Raw genomic sequence first — 20,256 nt, forward strand, 5'->3', positions numbered from 1 at the left:
GGTGACTCCTTTCGGTGATACTGCGGATGGGCATTGACTACATTGTTAGATATTTTTTTTCTCCCGCCATCCGGTTTGGATGTGAATTGCTGCGCTCCGGGTCGGCACAGGTCCCCATTCTCCGCCTATCGTTTCGACTTATAGATCTTCAATCGGAAAACTCGTGGAGGGCCGTTGGGCCTACCCACGCCAGGCTCGCGAGCAGCCGATGGAACGGACTCCATTCAAGCTCTGTCCTAAGTGTCAAACCAAATGTTCGAGGCATGTGGGCTGCTAAATTCATATCTTAGCATTAGATCGCCGCCTAGTGTTGGGTCCGGATGATCGCACATTGTTGTCCTGGAAGAGTCTTCGAAGTATCCTGAGATAGGTGGCTCCTCCCCTGGACTACAGTGCGCATGGGCATCGGCTCCATCCCCAGATTGTTTTTTTCCGCCATTGGGTTCGGATGCGGTCTCGACTTCTCTCTGTCGGAACCGAGTAAAACTAACTTTTTAAGGCCAAAAGGCCTTGTACTTATAGCGTCGGTATTGTTTGCGCACGGTCTCGAGTTCTTCCGACTCTTGAAGTCGGATTCAGCGGAGTTTTTTCACTCTTCGAACATCGAGGCCTTCTCATCGCGACACGACCACGACTTTCCAGCATGGAGCGGAGTCCGTTTAAGTACTGTCCGCTCTGTGGGTCCAAGTACCCACATATAGACCTGCACCCGGTCTGTAACAAATGCCTTTCACCGGACCATGACGACGGCAAGTGTAAGGCTTGCGCTCAATTTAGGTCGAAAAAGACTCAAGCTTCGGTGCGCGGTGCGCCTGGAGGCCAGACAAGCGGCCCCGGATCCAGAAAACATCTTCGGCGACCAAGAAGAAGATGAACAGGGTCATCATCTCCAAATATCCCCGCCCGAAACGGAGGTCGAGGCGGATCCGGTAGACAACGACTGAGTCGTGGATCAAGGCCTTGAATACGTCGACGAGGTAGGGGACGTCGAAGAGATTTATGGGGCCGCGGCAGATAGCTCAGGGGACGAGCTATGCCCCGAAGGTTTCGAAGATCACGATCGGGTCACGGGATCGCCAGTTGGCCTTACCCAAGACCCCGTACCGCAAGCCACGGCCCCGCCTTCAGGCCCGGCCACGGACATACTTGCTGAGCAGGCCGGATCGAAACCAAAACCTACGGTATCGACTACGCCTAAAATGGCCGACCCGAAACCGAAACTTAAGGACTCGAGCGTCCCTAAAATGGCGGCCGGCCAACAGAAAACTACTGCACCCGCCGCCGCATCGGCTCCGTCGACCTACGGTCCACAGAAGTCGAAGAAGTCGGTCGATTCCACAGGGTCAAAATCGGCGCCAGAGGAGGGATCCTCTAAGAAGGGTGCTCGGCACGGATCAACCGCTGCAACACCGTCTAAGCACGCCAAGGCCAGCGGCACGGCTCCGGTTCCGACTGGGACTCCGTCCGTCGGTCGTGTAGTGGAGCCGGAGGCGACACAAGCACACGGATCGACGGCTGGCACATCTGCGCATTGATCCAAGGACTCTGGGTCGGCGTCCAAGACTCCGAAAGGCCACCATGACGTCGGATCCGAGGGGAAGGTCAAGACATCCTCGTCAGCGCCAAAAGCCACTGTAAGTGAAGTGTCCCCCATCGCCGCTTCGCTGCAGAGAATCAGGGACAAGGCCGCTGCTACGTCGGCTCAGTTACCGTCGCCTCAGACGCCGAAGGACACTCCGGCAAAGCCTAAGAGTAAGCTTCTCTTCCTTCTGCCGCCGAAAGAGGCTCCGAAGGCCTTTTCGACGAAATCGACGCCAAAGAAGTCGGATTCTTCTACGGCGGGGGTACCTTCAGGTCGAGAACTCGAATCAGAGGACGATTCTGAGCTTTTCATCGACGCCAACACTGGCAAATTAACCCTATACAAAAGGAGGATTACTTCTGAGCCTCTGGACTCCTATGTCATCCCACTGAAGAAAAAAAGGGTTCCTCAGGACGCTTCTGACCTCATAGAACCTATCCAGCCTCCTCCAAGAAGAAGCCCTACTCCCTCACCAGAACACTCTGAGGGTGAGGGATATGATGAGGAGGACCAATACACCTTCCCCATCAATGAACCAGATGCACATCCAGATGCATATGATGACATTGGTGACCAAGGCACCCAAAGTGTGGGGCAAGACCCACAGCCTTTCAGTGCACGTGCATCCCCAACAGAGGATTCTGCAGGTTTTCATGCACTCATTGAGAGGGCAGCTGCTAATCATGATGTGGACATGCATGCTGACCCAGTAGAAGAGGACTTTCTCTTTGACACTTTTTCAGTCTCTGAAAGAACTGTGAAAACGCTGCCTATGCTCAAGGGAGTCCTCAAGCATGCAGCTGACATCTTTAAAGAACCTACCAGAGCGAGAGTGGTCAATCCACGTATCGAGAAAAAGTACAGACCAGCACCTGCAGACCCTGCATACATTCGGGGACAGTTGCCACTAGACTCTCTTGTGGTCGCAAATGCCAGGAAACGGGCCAACTCCCAGACAACGGGCGAAGCTCCTCCCCCAGACAAGGAGTCCAAAGTGCTAGAGGCAGGGGGCAAAAGAGTGGCGGCACAAGCTGCAAACTTTTGGCGTATTGCAAATACACAAGCACTCTTAGCACGTTACGATAGGGCGCATTACGACACCCTAGAGCAGATTGTACAACACCTGCCTCCAAAGTTTCAAGAAGGCACCAAACTGCTTATAGAGGAAGGGAAACTGATCTCCAACGCAGCCATCAAATGTGCACTTGACGCCGCAGACACAGCAGCTAGGGCGATCAACACTAGCGTCATGCTGAGACGACAAGCTTGGCTCCGCATATCAGGGTTTAAACCTGATATTCAGACAACCATACTTAATCAGCCAGTCAATCCTGATAGACTGTTTGGTCCAGATGTTGACACCACCCTCAAAGATAAAGGACACGGAAACTGCTAAATCTATGGGGGCCCTACAATCACAACAGTTTCGTGGCAATAATTTTCGTCGCTCAGGTGCACGTGGAGTCACCAGAGGACAAATGGGTCAACAATCGCAATTCTCAAGAGGTGGAGCACAATCCTCGTTCACAAAACAGAACAAGGGAGGTTACAGAAATAACAGCAACAGAGGTCGCGGCAGAGCAAACAACAACTCCCGCTCCTCTACCCCAAGCAAACAGTGACTCTCTGTCACTGCCCCCCGACCACTTAACACCTGTCGGGGGGGAGACTGCAGCAGTTCCGGCCCGTCTGGAGAAACATCACCACAGACAGGTGGGTGCTACAACTTGTCCAGTACGGTTATTGTCTAGAGTTAAAGTCCACTCCGCCCAACATTCCACCAAGGCGACGGCCTATGTCCGCAGAGCATTTGCACTTATTGCAGCAGGAAGTAGTGGCGATGCTGCCAAAAGGCGCAATCGAGCTCGTGCCGGTGGACGAGGAGGGCACAGGGGTATATTCCCTGTACTTCCTTATTCCAAAGAAGGACGGATCTCTCAGACCCATTCTAGATCTACGTCCCCTCAACCTGTACATACTATCAGAACATTTCCATATGCTTACACTGCAACAGATTCTTCCCTTGTTAAACCAAGGGGACTTCTTAGCAACCTTAGATCTCAAGGATGCTTATTTCCACATTCCACTGCACCCGTCCCACAGGAAATACCTCAGGTTCACTATTCAAGGCAAGCATTACCAGTTCAAGGTCCTACCCTTCGGAGTCACCACAGCCCCAAGGGTGTTTACCAAGTGTCTGGCGACAGTAGCAGCGCACCTCAGGAGGCAGAACATCCATGTCTACCCCTACCTGGACGACTGGCTCGTTCAAGCCAAGTCGGAACGACAGTGCGCCGCGGACATGTCGACCACCATTCACCTCCTTCACAATCTAGGTTTCTCGTTGAACTACCCAAAGTCGCATCTTCAGCCGGCACATGTCCGGCAGTTTCTAGGTGCGACGATCAATACCCTGACGGCCATGGCTCAACCAAACCAAGTCAGGATAGACAGCATGCAGTCTCTAATCCAGAAGTTCAGACCACAACACTCACTTCCAGCGAGAGTGTTCATGCAGTTGATAGGCATGATGGCCTCCTGCATCTTCATAGTCCCTCACGCACGGTTACATATGCGCCCGCTCCAGGAGTGCTTAGCAAATCAGTGGACACAGGCTCAGGGACAATTGACAGACCTAGTGTTGGTTACCAGTCGGGCATATGACTCTCTGCATTGGTGGACTCCACACAACCTTTGCAAGGGCCGACTGTTCCAGGAGCCAGTGCCACAGATTATCCTGACAACGGACGCATCTCTCCAGGGATGGGGAGCTCATCTGCTCACTTACACAGTGCAGGGACTATGGACGACGCAACAACAGAGGATGCACATCAATTATCTGGAACTGATGGCAATCTTCATGGCGATCAAGTCCTTCATTGTACATCTGTGCAACAAGGTAGTGTTCGTCCGGACGGACAACATGACCGCGATTTACTACATTCAAAAGCAGGGAGGCACCCACTCGCCACAGCTGTCTCACCTGGCTCAGAGCATGTGGAAGTGGGCCATTCAGAGGAACATCTTCCTCATGGCAGAACACCTCCCGGGCAAGGACAATCAGATGGCGGATCTGCTCAGCAGGTACAGCCATCAAATGCACGAGTGGGAGATACACCCATCTGTCCTCCACCCGTACTTCCAGCAGTGGGGTCATCCGGAGATAGACCTGTTTGCCACAAAAGAAAACGCAAAATGCCAACACTTTGCCGCCAGGTTCCCTCACCCACAGTCGCAGGGGAATGCGATATGGATGAACTGGTCAGGCAGATTTGCGTACGCTTTTCCGCCAGCCCCTCTGATACCGCTGGTGGCAAGAAAGCTAAGGCAGCACGCGATGACTCTCATCCTAGTTGCTCCAACGTGGGCGCGCCAAGCATGGTACACCACGTTCCTCGAACTCTCGGTGGTGCCGCATCAAAGACTGCGCCTCACGCCCAGACTTTTGACGCAGAACCATGGAGAAATTCAGCATCCAGATCCACAACAGCTCAACCTGGCGATCTGGCTCCTGAAGTCCTAGAGTTTGGATACCTTAACCTACCTCCGGAATGCATGGACATCATCAAGGAGGCAAGGAAGCCAACTACCAGAGCATGCTATGCTGCGAAATGGAAGCGTTTTGTCATTTACTGTACAGCCAATGACATCAACCCGCTAGATGCATCTATCCCTGACATCATTTGCTATCTGTTGCATCTTTACAAGTGCAATCTAGCGTACACTTCCATTCGGATACATCTAGCCGCCATAGCGGCTTATCTTCAGAACAGGCAGCATCTCTCTGTCTTCAGAGTGCCTGCCATTAAACCTTTCCTTGAAGGTCTGAAACGAGTCATTCCCCCAAGAACACCACCAGCTCCGGTGTGGAACCTCAATGTGGTCCTCACCAGACTGATGGGACCACCTTTTGAGCCACTGCACTCGTGTGAACTCCAGTTCCTAACGTGGAAAGTAGCTTTCCTAATAGCTATTACGTCACTAAGGCGTGTTAGTGAGCTACAAGCGCTCACAATCCAAGAGCCTTTCATTCAGATTCATCCAAATAGGGTAGTGCTACGCACTAACCCCAAATTCCTTCCGAAGGTGGTGTCACAGTTTCATCTCAACCAAACTATTGAATTGCCGGCATTCTTCCAAAACCCACAGACGGTAGCGGAAAGAATGCTCCATACCTTAGATGTACGGAGGGCGTTGATGTACTACATAGACAGGACACAACCCTTTAGAAAGACAAAACAACTTTTTGTTGCCTTCGCACCACAACACAAAGGCAACCCTATTTCCAAAGCAGGAATAGCCAGGTGGATTGTTAAGTGCATCCAAATATGTTATCAAAAGGCCAAGCGCACTCTAACGATACCCCCAAGGGCGCACTCCACACGCAAATTGGGGGCATCCATGGCTTTCCTAGGGAACATTCCTTTAGAGGACATTTGCAGAGCAGCCACGTGGGTTACACCACATACCTTTACCAAACACTACTGTGTTTATGTACATTCCAAGCAGCAAGCTGCTGTAGGACAGGCTGTTCTCAAGACACTCTTTCAGGTTTCTGCAGCTGGCACGGGCAACCGCCGCTGATGGAGGGACTGCTATGTATTCTATGCTAAGATATGAATTTAGCAGCCCACATGCCTCGAACTGAATATGCTACTTACCAGTATGCATCTGTTCTTGGCATGTAGGGCTGCTAACATTCATATCGCCCACCCTCCTCCCCGGTGCCTGTTGCAGCTGCAGATATACTATTGTATTCAGTCATTAGCATGGACATCCTTTACACTTTTCACTCCATCTTCTGCCACAATGGCGAAAAACAATCTGGGGATGGAGCCGATGCCCATGCGCACTGTAGTCCAGGGGAGGAGCCACCTATCTCAGGATACTTCGAAGACTCTTCCAGGACAACAATGTGCGATCATCCGGACCCAACACTAGGCGGCGATCTAATGCTAAGATATGAATGTTAGCAGCCCTACATGCCAAGAACAGATGCATACTGGTAAGTAGCATATTCAATCCACGCACCGACCTGCATGAAGTGTGCAACTTCTGTTTATTCCCGGAACATGACGAGAGAGATGCCGATAGTTTCGTGCCGATAGTTTCGCTCAAAGAAGACGCTCCGTGACCGTCTGGCTCGACGTCACGAGATGCAACACCAAGGCGGCTCCGTACCAGACATCTTCGGTGAAGATTCTGACCATGAAGAAACACAAGCTCGAGGAGCCAAGGAAGAACACATCTCCGAGGCTGACTCCGGCATGGAAGAAGAGGAGCAAGTTACTCTGGGTCAGTGTACCGTGAGTACAGAAGCCCCCTTGCCCCAACAACACCAGACCTAAAAGGCTCCGGTCCTTCCTCTGCCTGCGAGTCTGCACCGAGAAAAGGTTTAGAGTGCCCCGGGCCTGGCGCCGAAACAGAGTAGCCTTCCGGCACAGGCTCGTGTCTGCCCCATGCCTGCGCCAAACCGAAATCCAAGCATGTCCAGGTTCCATCTTTGCCGAAGACTAAATCTTTGGTACCGAAGAGTTCGGAGCCAAATCTCTCGACACCGAAAACAAGTAAAGATAAATAGACTCTGCCAAAAGAGCCTTGGTCCGATGTTCTACCATCGGATCCGAAATAGAAAGAACTAGTTATTAACCCAGATATTGGACATATTCATGCCAAACTGCCTTAAAAAAGGAAACTGGGCCAACCGGATGAGCACCACATGCCCCTGAAGAAAAGGAATGTGGGTACTAACCCTTCACCACCTTATGCTTCACCTCCTTCACCTACTAATCCTCAATTGATTATCACACCCTCTAATTCACTACCACCTGACCCACAGGATGAGGATGAAGGTGATGGGGATGTATGACCAGGATAGGCCACAAGATGTTGACCCATGGGAGGATTATAACAGTGACCCACACAAGGATACTGACCCTGACTTATACCCGTCCAGGCCATCACCACCTGACGACAATATGTGCTACATTGAGCTTCTTAACAGGGCTACACATTACCATGGGGTGGAACTACATAAGGAGGCTTTCGAGGAGGACTTCTTGTTTGAGACCCTAAGTTCCTCTAAAAAAAACTACACATACACTGCTAATGCTTAAGGTAATGCTTAAACATGCAGATTAAGTTTTCAAAGATCATGTAAGGGCAAGAATCCTCACCCTCGGGGTTGGAAAGAAATATTAACCAGCACCTACTGACCCTGCCTACATAAAGGGTCAGTTGCCCTTATACTCTCTTGTGGTTTCTAATGCTTGCAAGAGAGCGAACTCAGACCACAGGTGAGGCCCCTTCTCCTGATAAGGAGTCCAATTTAATTGATGCCTCTGGCAAAAGGGTAGCCTCACAAGCAACTAATCACTGGCCCATTGCCAATGCTGAGGCTTTATTAGCCAGATACGATGTGGCTCATTACGATGAGTTAAAAAAACGTATGCAATTTCTGCCTGATGAGCATAAATCTAAGGCAAATGATCTTGTCCAGGAGGGTAAATTTATTACCAATACCTCCCTCAAGTGCACCCTAGACTCAGCAGACACTGCAACGTGTGCAGTTAACAGCGTACTGCTACGCAGACATGCACGGTTGATTCCTGAGATAAAGGCCTTCCAGCCATGTGACGAGGAACACCTCTTTGGTCCAGCAGTTAATACCTCGCTGGAAAAGATGAAGGACACTGAGGTCGCAAAGTCCATGGGGGCTTTGCAGTTAAATACTAACAGGGGTTCCTTTTGGCGCTCCTTTTACAGCGGTAGCTCCAAAAATATTTCCACAGAAAATCTCTCCTCTTACTAGGGCAATAACCAATCGCCCTAATCAAGAGGCACTTTTAGAGGATGTTTTAGAGGAAACCATGGTAAGGGAAGAGGTAGAGGCAACTCCACCGCAAACAAAAAGCAGTGACTTCCTACCACTACCCTCGATCATTCCACTTCTGTCGGGGGAAGTCTCTCCCGATTTCTCCCTGTCTGGAACACAATCACCTCAGACAAATGGGTTCTACAAATTATCCAATATGGTTACTGCCTGGAACTTACAGACACTCTCCCAAACAGTCCTCCAAGATCACACGCAATGTCACTGGAAAATCTCACCCTTCTAAAGCAAGAAGTTCTTTCTCTGTTGGAGAAAGGAGCTATAGAACCAGTCCCATTAAAATATCAAGGGGCTGGGTATACTCCCTGTACTTCTTGATTCCCAAGGACGGCTCTCTCTCAGGCCTAAACTAGACCTCAGAACTAAATCTATGCATTCAGTCTGACCACTTTCACATGGTCACTCTCCAGCAAGTGCTACCGCCCCTTCAACAAGGCGACTTTCTGTCCACTCTGAACTTAAAGGACACCTATTTCCATATCCCAATACACCCTGCGCACTGCAAATACCTCTGGTCCATAGTAGCAGGACAGCACGATCAGTTCAAGGTGCTCTCATTCGGAGTAACTACTGCACCCAGGGTTTTTACCAAATGCGTGGCAGTAATCGCAGCTCATCTTCAAAGACAACACGTTCACGACTTTCCATATTTGGACGACTGGCTCATAAAAGCCAGCTCGCAAAAAATGTGGTCTACATCACACTCGCAAAACAGTGCAGTTGCTCCACCATCTTGGATTCACAGTAAATCTGTCCAAATCCCATCTACATCCAACACAGACATATCTGGGAGCCACAATAGATACACAAAAGGCTTTGGCCTACCCCAACCTGCCAGAATTTGCAACATGCAAACTTTACTGTCAGTTTCAGCCTCACCACACGTTGCCAGCTCGAGTATTCATGCAGTTTCTAGATATGATGGCGTCTTGCATTCTAATAGTCCCTTACGCAAGACTCCAGATGCGCCCCCTTCAGGAGTGCTTAGCAGGTCAGTGGAACCAGGCTCAGGGTCACTTTATTAGATCTAGTGTTGGTGGACGGCCACACCCATCGCTCTCTGCAGTGGTGGAGTACACAAAAGCTTTTAAAAGGGCGGCCCTTCATAGACCCGTGTCCACAGATAGTGCTAATAGCAGACGCATCCCTCACTGGTTGGGGAGCTCATCTCCAGACGCATACAATTCAGGGCATGTGGAGCCTGCAGCAAAAGCAGCGTCACATAAATCCTCTATAGCTGCTAGCGATTTTTCTAGCGCTCAAAGCGTTTCAAGTACATCTAGTAGGCTAAGCTGTCCTGATATGTATAAACATGACCGCAATATACTACATACAAAAACGGGGGGAGGGGGGGGGAACACTCTCCAGCTGTCACAACTAGCACACAACATCTGGAGATAGGCTATACGTGACCAAATGGATCTCCTTGCAGAACACCTTCCGGTAGTAAACAATCGGATTGCAGATCTGCTCAGTCGTCAAAGACAACAGATCCACGAATGGGAACTCCACTCTCAAGTTCACCTCCCATTCTTCCAAATGTCGAGCTTTCCGGACATAGATCTGTTCGCCACAAACCTAAACGCAAAATGCCCGGATTTCTCATCCTGGCATCCACACCCATTCTTCAAAGGCAATGCACTATGGGTGAATTGGACAGGGATATTTGCCTACGCTTTTTCGCCTCTCCCACTCATTCCATTAGTAGTTCTAAATCTCAGACAGGCATCCCTGACACTAATCCTAGTTGCTCCCACATGGGCCTGGCAATCCTGGTTCGCATCCCTGTTGGAGCTCTCGGTAGTTCCTCGCCAAAAACTACATCTCACTCCCGTTCTTCTCACTCATAGCCATGGAGAGATGGGACATCCAGATCCCAGCCATCTCAATCTAGCGATTTGGCACCTGAGGTCTTAGAATTTGGATATCTAAATTTACCACCTGATTGCATGAATGTCATTAAAGAAGCAGCATGTCCTACCACTAGAGCATGTTATGCAGCAAAGTGGACAAGGTTTGTTGTGTATTGTACAAATAACGTCAACCCCTTAGATGTTTCCATACAAAACATCATATGCTACCTGTTACATCTACAAAGATCTAACCTGGTGCACTCCTCAATCAGATTACATCTTGCTGCTATAGCAGCATATCTTCAAAACAGATGACATTTGTTATTGTTTAGAGGACCTGCAATCAAAGCGTTTATGGAAGGAATCGAAAGAATCATTCCTCCCAGAATACCACCCTCTCCAGTATGGAATTTAAATATTGTCCTCACAAGACTTATGGGTCCTCCTTTCGAACCATTACAGAAGTGTGAATTAGTTTCTTACATGGAAAGTTGCCTTTCTAGTAGCTGTTACCTCACTGAAAAGAGTTAGTGAGATCCAGGCATTAACAATTCGAGAACCATTTATACAACTTCATCACAATAAAGTGGTTCATAAAACAAATCCAAAGTTTCTGCCAAAGGTCATTTCACCGTTCCACCTCAACCAATCTATTGAGTTGCCGGTATTTTTTCCCCAACCGCATGCAGAAAGAGCTGTACACACATTAGATGTAAAAAGAGCACTACTCTACTACATTGATAGGACAAAACCATTTTGTAAAACTAAACAACTGTTTGTGTCCTTTTCTCCTCCACATAAGGGCAATCCTATTTCGAAATCAGGCATTGCAAGATGGATTAAGTGCATTCAAATCTGTTACCAGAAAGCAAAACTCACTATCCATTCCCCCTAGGGCTCATTCTACCCGTAAGTTAGGGGCATCTATGGCATTAGATGACATCTGTAAAGCAGCTACATGGTCTACTCCACACACATTCACAAAACACTACTGTGTAGATGTGCAGGCAAAACAACAAGCAAGTGTGGGCCAGGCTGTACTCAACACGTTATTTCAAACTACTGCAACAGATGCGGGTGGTTGCCGCTAAGGGAGAAACTGCTGTGCAATCTATACAATAGTGTGTGGTCTGCAGCCTATATGCCTCGAACGGAAAATGCTACTTACCAGTATGCATCTGTTCTTGGCATGTAGGGCTGCAGAACCACACACGCCCACCCGCCTCCCCATGTCTGTCTGTTCCAGTAATATCTTAATTAGATACACAAGTCATGGACATCCGTATCTATACTCATACCACTCCATCATTTGCCCAGTGGCGAAAACAATCTGAAGATGGAGTCGATGCCCATGCGAACTACAATCAAAGGGAGGAGTCATCCAACAGACAAAGACTCTTCCAAGACAACAACAAAGTGTAATCATCCGGGCCCACCACCAGATGGTGATCTAATGCTATTGTGTGTGTTGTTCTGCAGCCCTACATGCCAAGAACAGATGCATACTGGTATGTAGCATTTCCCTTTCTCAATTATGAGTGATCTCAGGTAATTACTTTGCAGAAAGGTAAAAACTTTGTAAACGCAACAGGTACAGGGGTTGCAGTAGGCAGCACAATTCTAAACACAATCTAACATTGAGCTCAATGGGTTTTTCTACAAAAATGCAGTTGATTACTTTGTCGATTACTTTTGTAATTCCAGGACTGGATCCTATATTCAGTCTTTGGGTGTAAGCTGAAAACAGTTTAGTAAAAACGTTTTGGTTATTGCAATGATTTTTAAGGAATATAAAGGTATTTTAAAAGTTCACACTTGGAAACTTTTCAGTGAAAATCTGGCAATGTTATCCAATGGGAGAAAATTCAGGTTACAGGTAAAGCACGTTATCATTATTTTTGTAATCCAGTACTAGGCTCCTAGGTCCAGCACTGGGGTCTCTACTTAAGACAGATAAGTAATTACGTTTCAGTAGTTGGTACGATTTTTCAAGTAGACACTTGAAAGAAATTTCACAGAAAAGCAGACTATGGATTCCTATGGAGAAAATTCAGGTTACTAGTAAACCCGGTTAGGATTACTTTTGCGGTTCAGTACTGGGCTACAAGGTGCAGTACTGGCTTCTCTCCTGAACACAGGTGAGTACTTCAGAATTCGGTATTCAGCTGATTTTATAGGAATATTTTAGAGTTTCAAAACAAAAGATTTTTCTAGTCAAACCAATCAATGTTATCCTACGGCAGGAACGTTAGTTATCGGTTTCCAGGTGAGTACTCGACTGGTGAAGTTGAGGTTTGGGGCATAGACTCGGGGGTCCCCCAGGGTCAGGTTGGTACAGTTGGTTCACCCTCAGCGGCACAGGGGCGGGCGGGTGCAGAGGTAGTTAGGCCCAATGTTATCCAATGGAGGGTAGGGGCCCCTTGGTTGGTGGCTGCAAGCAAGCAGGCCACGCGGCTGTGGGAGCTGAGCTCCTGGTCATTTACTCAGGGCAGTTGGGGAAGTAGAGTAGGGTAGTAGTTGCACTTCCAGCGGCACTCGGGCGGCTGGGTGAAGGGTGCTTTTGAGCAGTCGGGCGCCCAATGTTATTCAATAGAAAAGGTAAAAAAGAAACAAAGGCTGCAGACTCTGGGACGGAGATTCTTCAGGTGCGACCGCCACTTCGAGAGGTAAGTTGGGATCTTGGAGAAGAGGTGAGTACCCCAAAGGAGGGCACAGGGGCTGTGGGGCGCCGGGTGCAGGGGTGTCGTTGGGTGTCGGGAATCTTACCCTCGGCTGGTCGCGGTTGGTGGGGGCCTGGGTTTTGAGGCTGCAGGCGTTGTCCTGGTCGTCGAGGAGGGTCTTTGTGCACTGGACTTCGTGTCCCAATCGCTGGGGGAACGTCCTTGTGGTCTTGGATCACTCAGGCACAGGCCGGGCTTGGCGGGTGCAGAGTGGGCTGGATTTGCAGTTCCTGGCTGGCACCAGGGGTGTTACTGTTGGAGCAGAGACTCTGCTCATGGAAGTCCCAGTCTGTTAGAGGGTCGAGGCAGGCAGGTCCTTGAGGTTGTCCAAGGTTGCTGTCCACAGGAGTCAACGGGATTTAGCAGGAGCAGTTTCCAGGGTCGACAGGCCGGTACTGCTGGGGCCAAGTCAGTGGGTGTCGTCCTGTTAGCAGCTGCACGCGGGTCTTCTTCCTCTTAATCTTCTTTCTTCTTTTCGTATCAAGATCTGAGAAAGGAAGGTTCAGGGAGCCCCTAAATACTGAATTTAGGGGCGCTACAGGTAGGGCAAGGGCAGGGACCAATTGGTTCCTGGGGTGGGTACACCCCCTAGTCTGCTCCTCTCCTGTGGGAGGGGGGCAGGAACCTAGCTGTGATTGGGCAGGGCTCCCCATCTTCAAGATGGCCAGAGCCCGGGGTTGTGCTTCACCTCGCCTCTCCCACCTGAGGGGTGGGGTTGGCACAGGCTGGCACACCCCCTTCCTGATGTAGGGTTTCCTGCCAGTCTTCCCGCCAGAGTGGGGGTCAGAACTGGTGGGGGCCAGCTGCTGGGTACAGCAAATGGTCTGGAGAAACTCAGAGGCGAAGTGTGGCTCAATGGTTAGAGCGGCAGACCCTGATGCAGAGGTCTAGCCCGGGACCAGGGTTCAATTCCCTTCCTCGGCGGGTCTTGGGCTCAAAATTCCACGGACCTGATAATTCTCGCCTCGGTGCCTATTCCAATCATGGAGTCCCACTCTGCAACTCTGGGCAATAGCTTGCTTAATCTCCACAACGGCCCCCACAACGCTAAGGATGCCTGGCCTCCACTTTGGGGGTGCCCAGGAGTGGACACCTCACAGGGAAAGCCAGGATGGGTTCCACAGCGGTATTCTTACAAGCGCCTTGAGATCCTTGTCGGTGAGTAGTGCGCTATACAAGTATCAATTTACATTTTACATTTACAGAGGCGGCAGGCCTTTGAAGCTTCCCCCTGCCCATCCTGGGGGAGGAGACCTAGCACTTCGCCCAGGATGTGCATTGTTGCAGGCCCAGGAGAGCATGGGGCTCTTCACCCAGGGGTCCAGCAACATGTCTGCTGTGTGGCAGCCTCAGTCCAGACGTGGATTGTAGGTTCGGTCTCAGCGGGCATCTCTAAGATGCCCTCAGGTGCGTTTTACATTAAATCTCACCTGCATCAGTGCGGGTTTAATGTGCTGAGAAGTTTGATACCAAACTTCTCAGTCTTCAGTGAAGCCATCATGGTGCTGTGGAGTTCGTAATGACGACCACCCAGCACCATATACTCTTAATGGCATCACTGCACTTACAGTGCCCAGGAATGCCCTGGGTACTGTAGGGGCACAGGGCTCATGCACCTGTGCCCACACCACTGGCATAGGGTACCCAGCTAGAGGGGTGACTGATGTATGCCAGGGCAGTGGGGTTGTGGGCATGGCACACAGGGATGTGTGCCATATCGACTCTGTTTAGTTCTGTACTTAGACACACAGCCTGCAAAGGCAGTGTGTGAGTGTCAGGGTACAGGACCCCTAAGGGTGTTACAATAAGTGCTGCAGCCCTTAGGGGTCTTCTCTGGTCACCATGCCCTTAGTACCTTGAATTATGCATCAGTGCGTGTTTTTGTAAAGAGGTCCGGATGGGCACAACTTAAGCATGGGAAGCTATGGAAATGGCATAATATTCCTGCTTGTGGATTGAACAGGAGTGGAGAGAAAAGAAAAAAATGGAATTAAAAATATGGAGTACATGGATTACTTTTGAGTACAATGTTTGAACATATAAGTAGGCGCTGGATGCGCAATTCAGCAGTGTGACTGGAGATGGCGCGCAAACACGCTCCACATCTTATTGAGTACCTAGGGTGCCATTTACTAGGGGCTGACAGATGGCCAGAGATGCCAATTGGGTTTTGTTTCAACATAGCTTTAGGAAAGGAACACTGGCCCTGGGCACCTGGTTGGCAGGAGCCCAGGGCACATTCATTCAAAGCGCATCAGCAGTTTAGCAAAAAGTGGGGGCATACCAATGCAAGAAAGATGGCACTTTGTCACAAAACAGAGCTGGCTTTTTCTGCTATAATGAATCTATAAGCTACAACGTCTGTCCTCTTATGCCACTTCTTGTATTAGTTGATAAGGGCATTTCCAAAAACTGAAAAAAGAAAGGCTTAGAAAAATACTAATGCTTGCAAGTTTGTGCTTAAGTATTTTGCTGCCAAAGTTCAAATATTGCTAGTAATGAACCACATATTTGTAAAATGTATTCTTAAATCTTTTCCTCTTACGTTTTGTACTTCCAATGTTTGTTTTGAGATGTCCTTCAGGATCGGCCTATTCCTTTTCCGTGCCCTCTGGGTTTGAGTTGCACTTAGTGAATGCCCTACCAACATTTCCATTTTATTGTTGAAATTGGATGAACTCTACTACTTTGTTCTGCTTTGTGACATGCCTCAAGTTTAACTTGCTCTCATTCTCAGTTTCGTTTCTTTCCTATACAGAACTGTCTATCCAACCTACGCTGAATTCTACCCTCATTCCACCCCATGCGAGAACGCATGCCACCACAGTTGCAGGAACACCCTCCTCTCACGGTATGTGCAGCAAGACCGGCTAACTTTATGGTCATACTCGGTGGTGTGGGATCAACTGTCTTTATATGGCACCAATGTGGGCAGCTTTATTACCAGTCAACCTCTTCAGAGGAGGTGGCCTCTAGCAGAGCTGTGGGCCAAGATTATCCTTGCAATTCATTTCCAAGAATTCTACGGCAATTTCTTGGTGGATTGGGAACAAGAGGCTCTCTGGTAGGAGGTTGATAAAGAAAAGCTACAATTCAAATTTTTATCTACTCTAATACGGTCACTTCCAGCATTCTTTTATTTTTGCTTTTAGTTCCTTTTTTCTGTTTCGGTGACGGAGTTTGGACCCCATAGGACAAGGGGTTAACCCCAATAGCTGCCGCTTTACGTGAAGATGTCGCTGTACTAGCTTATGCAGCTTTACTCTACATTCAATAAGCCTCTTGACGAACTTGTGAACTTTGGACCTTTCCCTCACTTCGATCTTACTATACCTTTAAGCCTACAACCCTTAGGCGCGAGATTTTATCACGCATTCTGCTATTGAGGTTAACCCCTTGTCCTATGGGGTCCAAACTTCGTCATATATACTTTTTATTGCTACTGACCAGCTGATTGTATAGGAGCCCTGACAAAGTTCCCTCTGGCAAAAATCAGGAACCAAACATGTTGGCTGTGTGCCAGTTTTAAAAGATTGATTGAATAAAAAGTAATTTTGGAACTGACCTCGACGTACGTGTACTGACTTCGCAACAAATGCAACTTCCGTTTCCTCTTGTGAATCTGGCTACTACTGACACCTCTGGACAGCGGGTGTGGGAAGTGATTGCACCACCCTCTGAATTTATTGTACATGTGGACTGAATGTGCTTGACCTTGGTCTACCGTTTGCCATTTTCTTGGTTTCTGGATTTAAGCCTGAAGTATAGCAAGCTATACTAAATCGCCCGTTTGATAAACCTCTTTTCAGACCTCAAGTGGACACAGCCCTTGACAAAAATGAAAAAGGGCACTGAGGTAGCAAAATCAATGGGAGCTCTCCAAAGTAACACCTATAGTGGTTCTTTTTGTATCCCAATTACAAACAAGGTGCCAAACAGCTAACGCAGTTACCTGTGGGCCACAATATAAAAATCAGGCACAAGCCTCTACATCTAGAACCTTCTACTGAGGTTCTTCTAGAGGAAACCATTTTAAAGGAAGAGGCAGCGGAAACAATACCCGTTCCTCAAATGCCAATAACAATTACTTCTTTACCATTCCCCCAGAACATACATCGCCTGTCGGGGGTCGTCGCAATAATTTCTCCACAATTGGAAATTAATCCCAATAGACCAGTGGGTCTTGGACATTATCCAACACTTTTTTTTAGGTCTGGCCTGAGCCAGCGCATGTGCTGCTCGGAGAGACATTTTGTAAGCGGGGTTTCACAGTGCTACAACAGGCTTTTGGTGGCCTCAAGCTTGCGTGCGCAGCCGCCATCTGTCTTTCCTCCTGGCAGCCTTGCTCGCGATCACTTTCGCACGCACCATTTGCTTATTCTTTACTTTTGCTACAATCGCGGCACCAGCGTTTTACCTTTAAGTAACATCTAATAAGACGGAGCCACCCAATAATCCCACCAGGACTGGGTATGATTAATAATACAATAACAAATTGTCCTCGTAGGAATTATTCACATAGTATTCTTTAGTACTTGTTTGTCACCGCAGTGATCTTCAATTCATATAACCGCAAGGAAAGTACAATGTAATCTTATTTTTATTTTTATCAAAAATAGCATGGCAACAAATATACTACACAATGTACAAATTTTCTTGTAGTATTAGACACCTTATATTCTTTACATGGAGGATTACACTACCATGTGGAGAGGATTAAATTTCAACATATTCCATACATAGTGACATGCTACAAACAATGATATAAATGAAGCGGTGTCGTGCGTCGACGTTTCGGTCCCTCGTCGGTTATAACCAATCCATAGGACCATCATCAGGACAAGTTGCACATTTGTATCAAAACCTCCAGCCGGAGGTAATGACCAAACAGACAATACTGTCCAACTAATAGACAGTTGCTCCCAACCACGTCCAATTGTGACGTCTCGTTTATGGTTATTTATCCCGAATAATTCAACAGCGACTCAATCACTGGGAACGAAGAGTGGGGTTCGTGATCCTCTCTATACAACTGGAGTCGCTGTTGAATTAGTCGGGATAAATAACTATAAACGAGACGTCACAATTGGACGTGGTTGGGAGCAACTGTCTATTAGTTGGACAGTATTGTCTGTTTGGTCATTACCTCCGGCTGGAGGTTTTGATACAAATGTGCAACTTGTCCTGATGATGGTCCTATGGATTTGTTATAACCGACGAGCGACCGAAACGTCGACGCACGACAGTTTCATTTATATCATTGTTTGTAGCATGTCACTATGTATGGAATATGTTGAAATTTAATCCTCTCCACATGCTAGTGTAATCCTCCATGTAAAGAATATAAGGTGTCTAATACTACAAGAAAATTTGTACATTGTGTAGTATTTTTGTTGCCATGCTATTTTTGATAAAAATAAAACAAATAAGATTATTACATTGTACTTTCCTTGCTGTTATATGAATTGAAGATCACTGCGGTGACAAACAAGTACTAAAGAATACTATGTGAATAATTCCTACGAGGACAATTTGTTATTGTATTATTACCTTTAAGTAAAGCGCGGGTGCCGCGATTGTACCAAAAGTAAAGAAATAGATTTTTTTCTATTTCTTTACTTTTGCTATAATCGCGGCACCAGCACTTTACTTTTAACATTAAAAGTAAAGCGCAGGTGCCGCGATTATAGCAAAAGTAACGAAATAGATGTTTTTTCTATTTCTTTACTTTTGCTATAATCGCGGCACCCACGCTTTAATTTTAACATTAAAAGTTCGGGAGTCTGTCGTTACAAACTTCACAGCACCATAATGGCTACACTGAAGACTGGGAAGTTTGGTATCAAACTTCTCAGCACATTAAACCCACACTGATGCCAGTGTGGGATTTAATGTAAAATGCACCACAGAGGACATCTTGGAGATGCCCCCTGAAACTCTACCAACCTCCAGTGACCTGACTGAGTGACTGCCTAGGCTGCCACCACCAGACATGTTTCTGGACCCCTGGGTCGGGAGCTTGCAGCTCTCTGGGGCCTGAAACAATGCACATCCTGGGACGAGGTGCCAAACCTCCTCCCTCCAGGATGGGCAGGTTTCACGAAGGAGAAGCTTCAAAGGCAATGCCGCCTTTGTGAGCCTCCCCAGATCATTTGCTGCTTTCAGCAACTGGTCCCCACTGGTTCTATCCCCCCCACCCCCCCACCACTTTGGGCTGGAGAACCGGTGGGAAAAACAAGTGAGGAAGAGAGGTGTGCCCACCTCTGCCAACTCCACCCCTAAGGTGGGAAAGACCAGGTGAAGCACAACCTCGAGTCCCCGCCATCTTGAGGATGGGAGGACCGAGCCAACCAGGGACAGGCTCCTGCCCCCCTCCCAATGGAGAGTGGCAGAATAGGGGGTGTACCCACTCCGGGGAAGGGACCCATTGGTCCCTGCCCTTTACCTATCTAACGCCCCTAAAATTAGTATTTTGGGGCACCGTAAACCTTCCTTCCTCAAATCCAGCAGCCACAAGAAAGCAGGTGGAGAAGCCGTGCAGAGCTAATAAGAGGACAACTCTCACTGAGTTGGCCACAGCCCTAAGGCCTGTCTCCCCTCGAACCTGCTCCTGCAAAACCCTGGTGTCCAGCAGCCAGCAACCTCAAAACCCCCCGAGGACCTGCCTGCCTTCACTTTCCAAGCTGTTTCTCCCGTGAACACCGGATGTGTTTGAACTGCAGCTTCTGGTGCCAGCTAGGAACCGCGAATCCATTCCACTCTGCACCCGCCGAACACGGCCCGAGCTAGAGTGGAAAAATACCAGAAGGAGGTCCCCCGCGATCCTGCCTCAAGATCCAAGACCTCTGACCTGCCTCAAGCCTCCAGGTGACACCTCTAGCCTCAATCCAGAGGACCCCCTCCCCCTGCCGCGACCAGAGCGGGTAAGAAATTCCGACATCCCAAGGCATCTCTGCACCCTACCCCCCACGGCCTTGTGTGCCTAACCCAGCGGGGCCTAACCAACAACCCAACTTACCCCTAGAAGTGGTGGTCGCTCCTGGAAGACCCTCGTCCCCGAGCCTGCAGTGTTTCATTGTCCCGGAGAATCTCCATTGAAATCAACCGGGCACCTGACTTCAAAACCGCACCCTGCACCTGGCCGCCCTAGTGCTGCTGAGGGCACCCCTTTTGTGCTAACTTGGTTCCCAACTTGCCCTGAGGTTAACC

General features: G+C 48.7%; 1 protein-coding gene across 2 annotated transcripts in view; it reads left to right on the plus strand.

Annotated features, from left to right (window-relative positions):
• GSK3A (glycogen synthase kinase 3 alpha) overlaps positions 1-20,256 on the plus strand; it is a 214,329-nt gene that overhangs the window by 126,484 nt on the left and 67,589 nt on the right. For both annotated transcript variants that reach the window (XM_078651334.1, XM_078651335.1), the window contains exon 10: positions 15,806-15,898. In XM_078651334.1, the coding sequence (XP_078507460.1) occupies positions 15,806-15,898 (93 nt within the window). The remainder of the gene's footprint in view (positions 1-15,805; positions 15,899-20,256) is intronic.

This window comes from Lissotriton helveticus, chromosome 7, assembly GCF_964261635.1.
Source record: "Lissotriton helveticus chromosome 7, aLisHel1.1, whole genome shotgun sequence".
Lineage (NCBI taxonomy): Eukaryota > Metazoa > Chordata > Amphibia > Caudata > Salamandridae > Lissotriton > Lissotriton helveticus.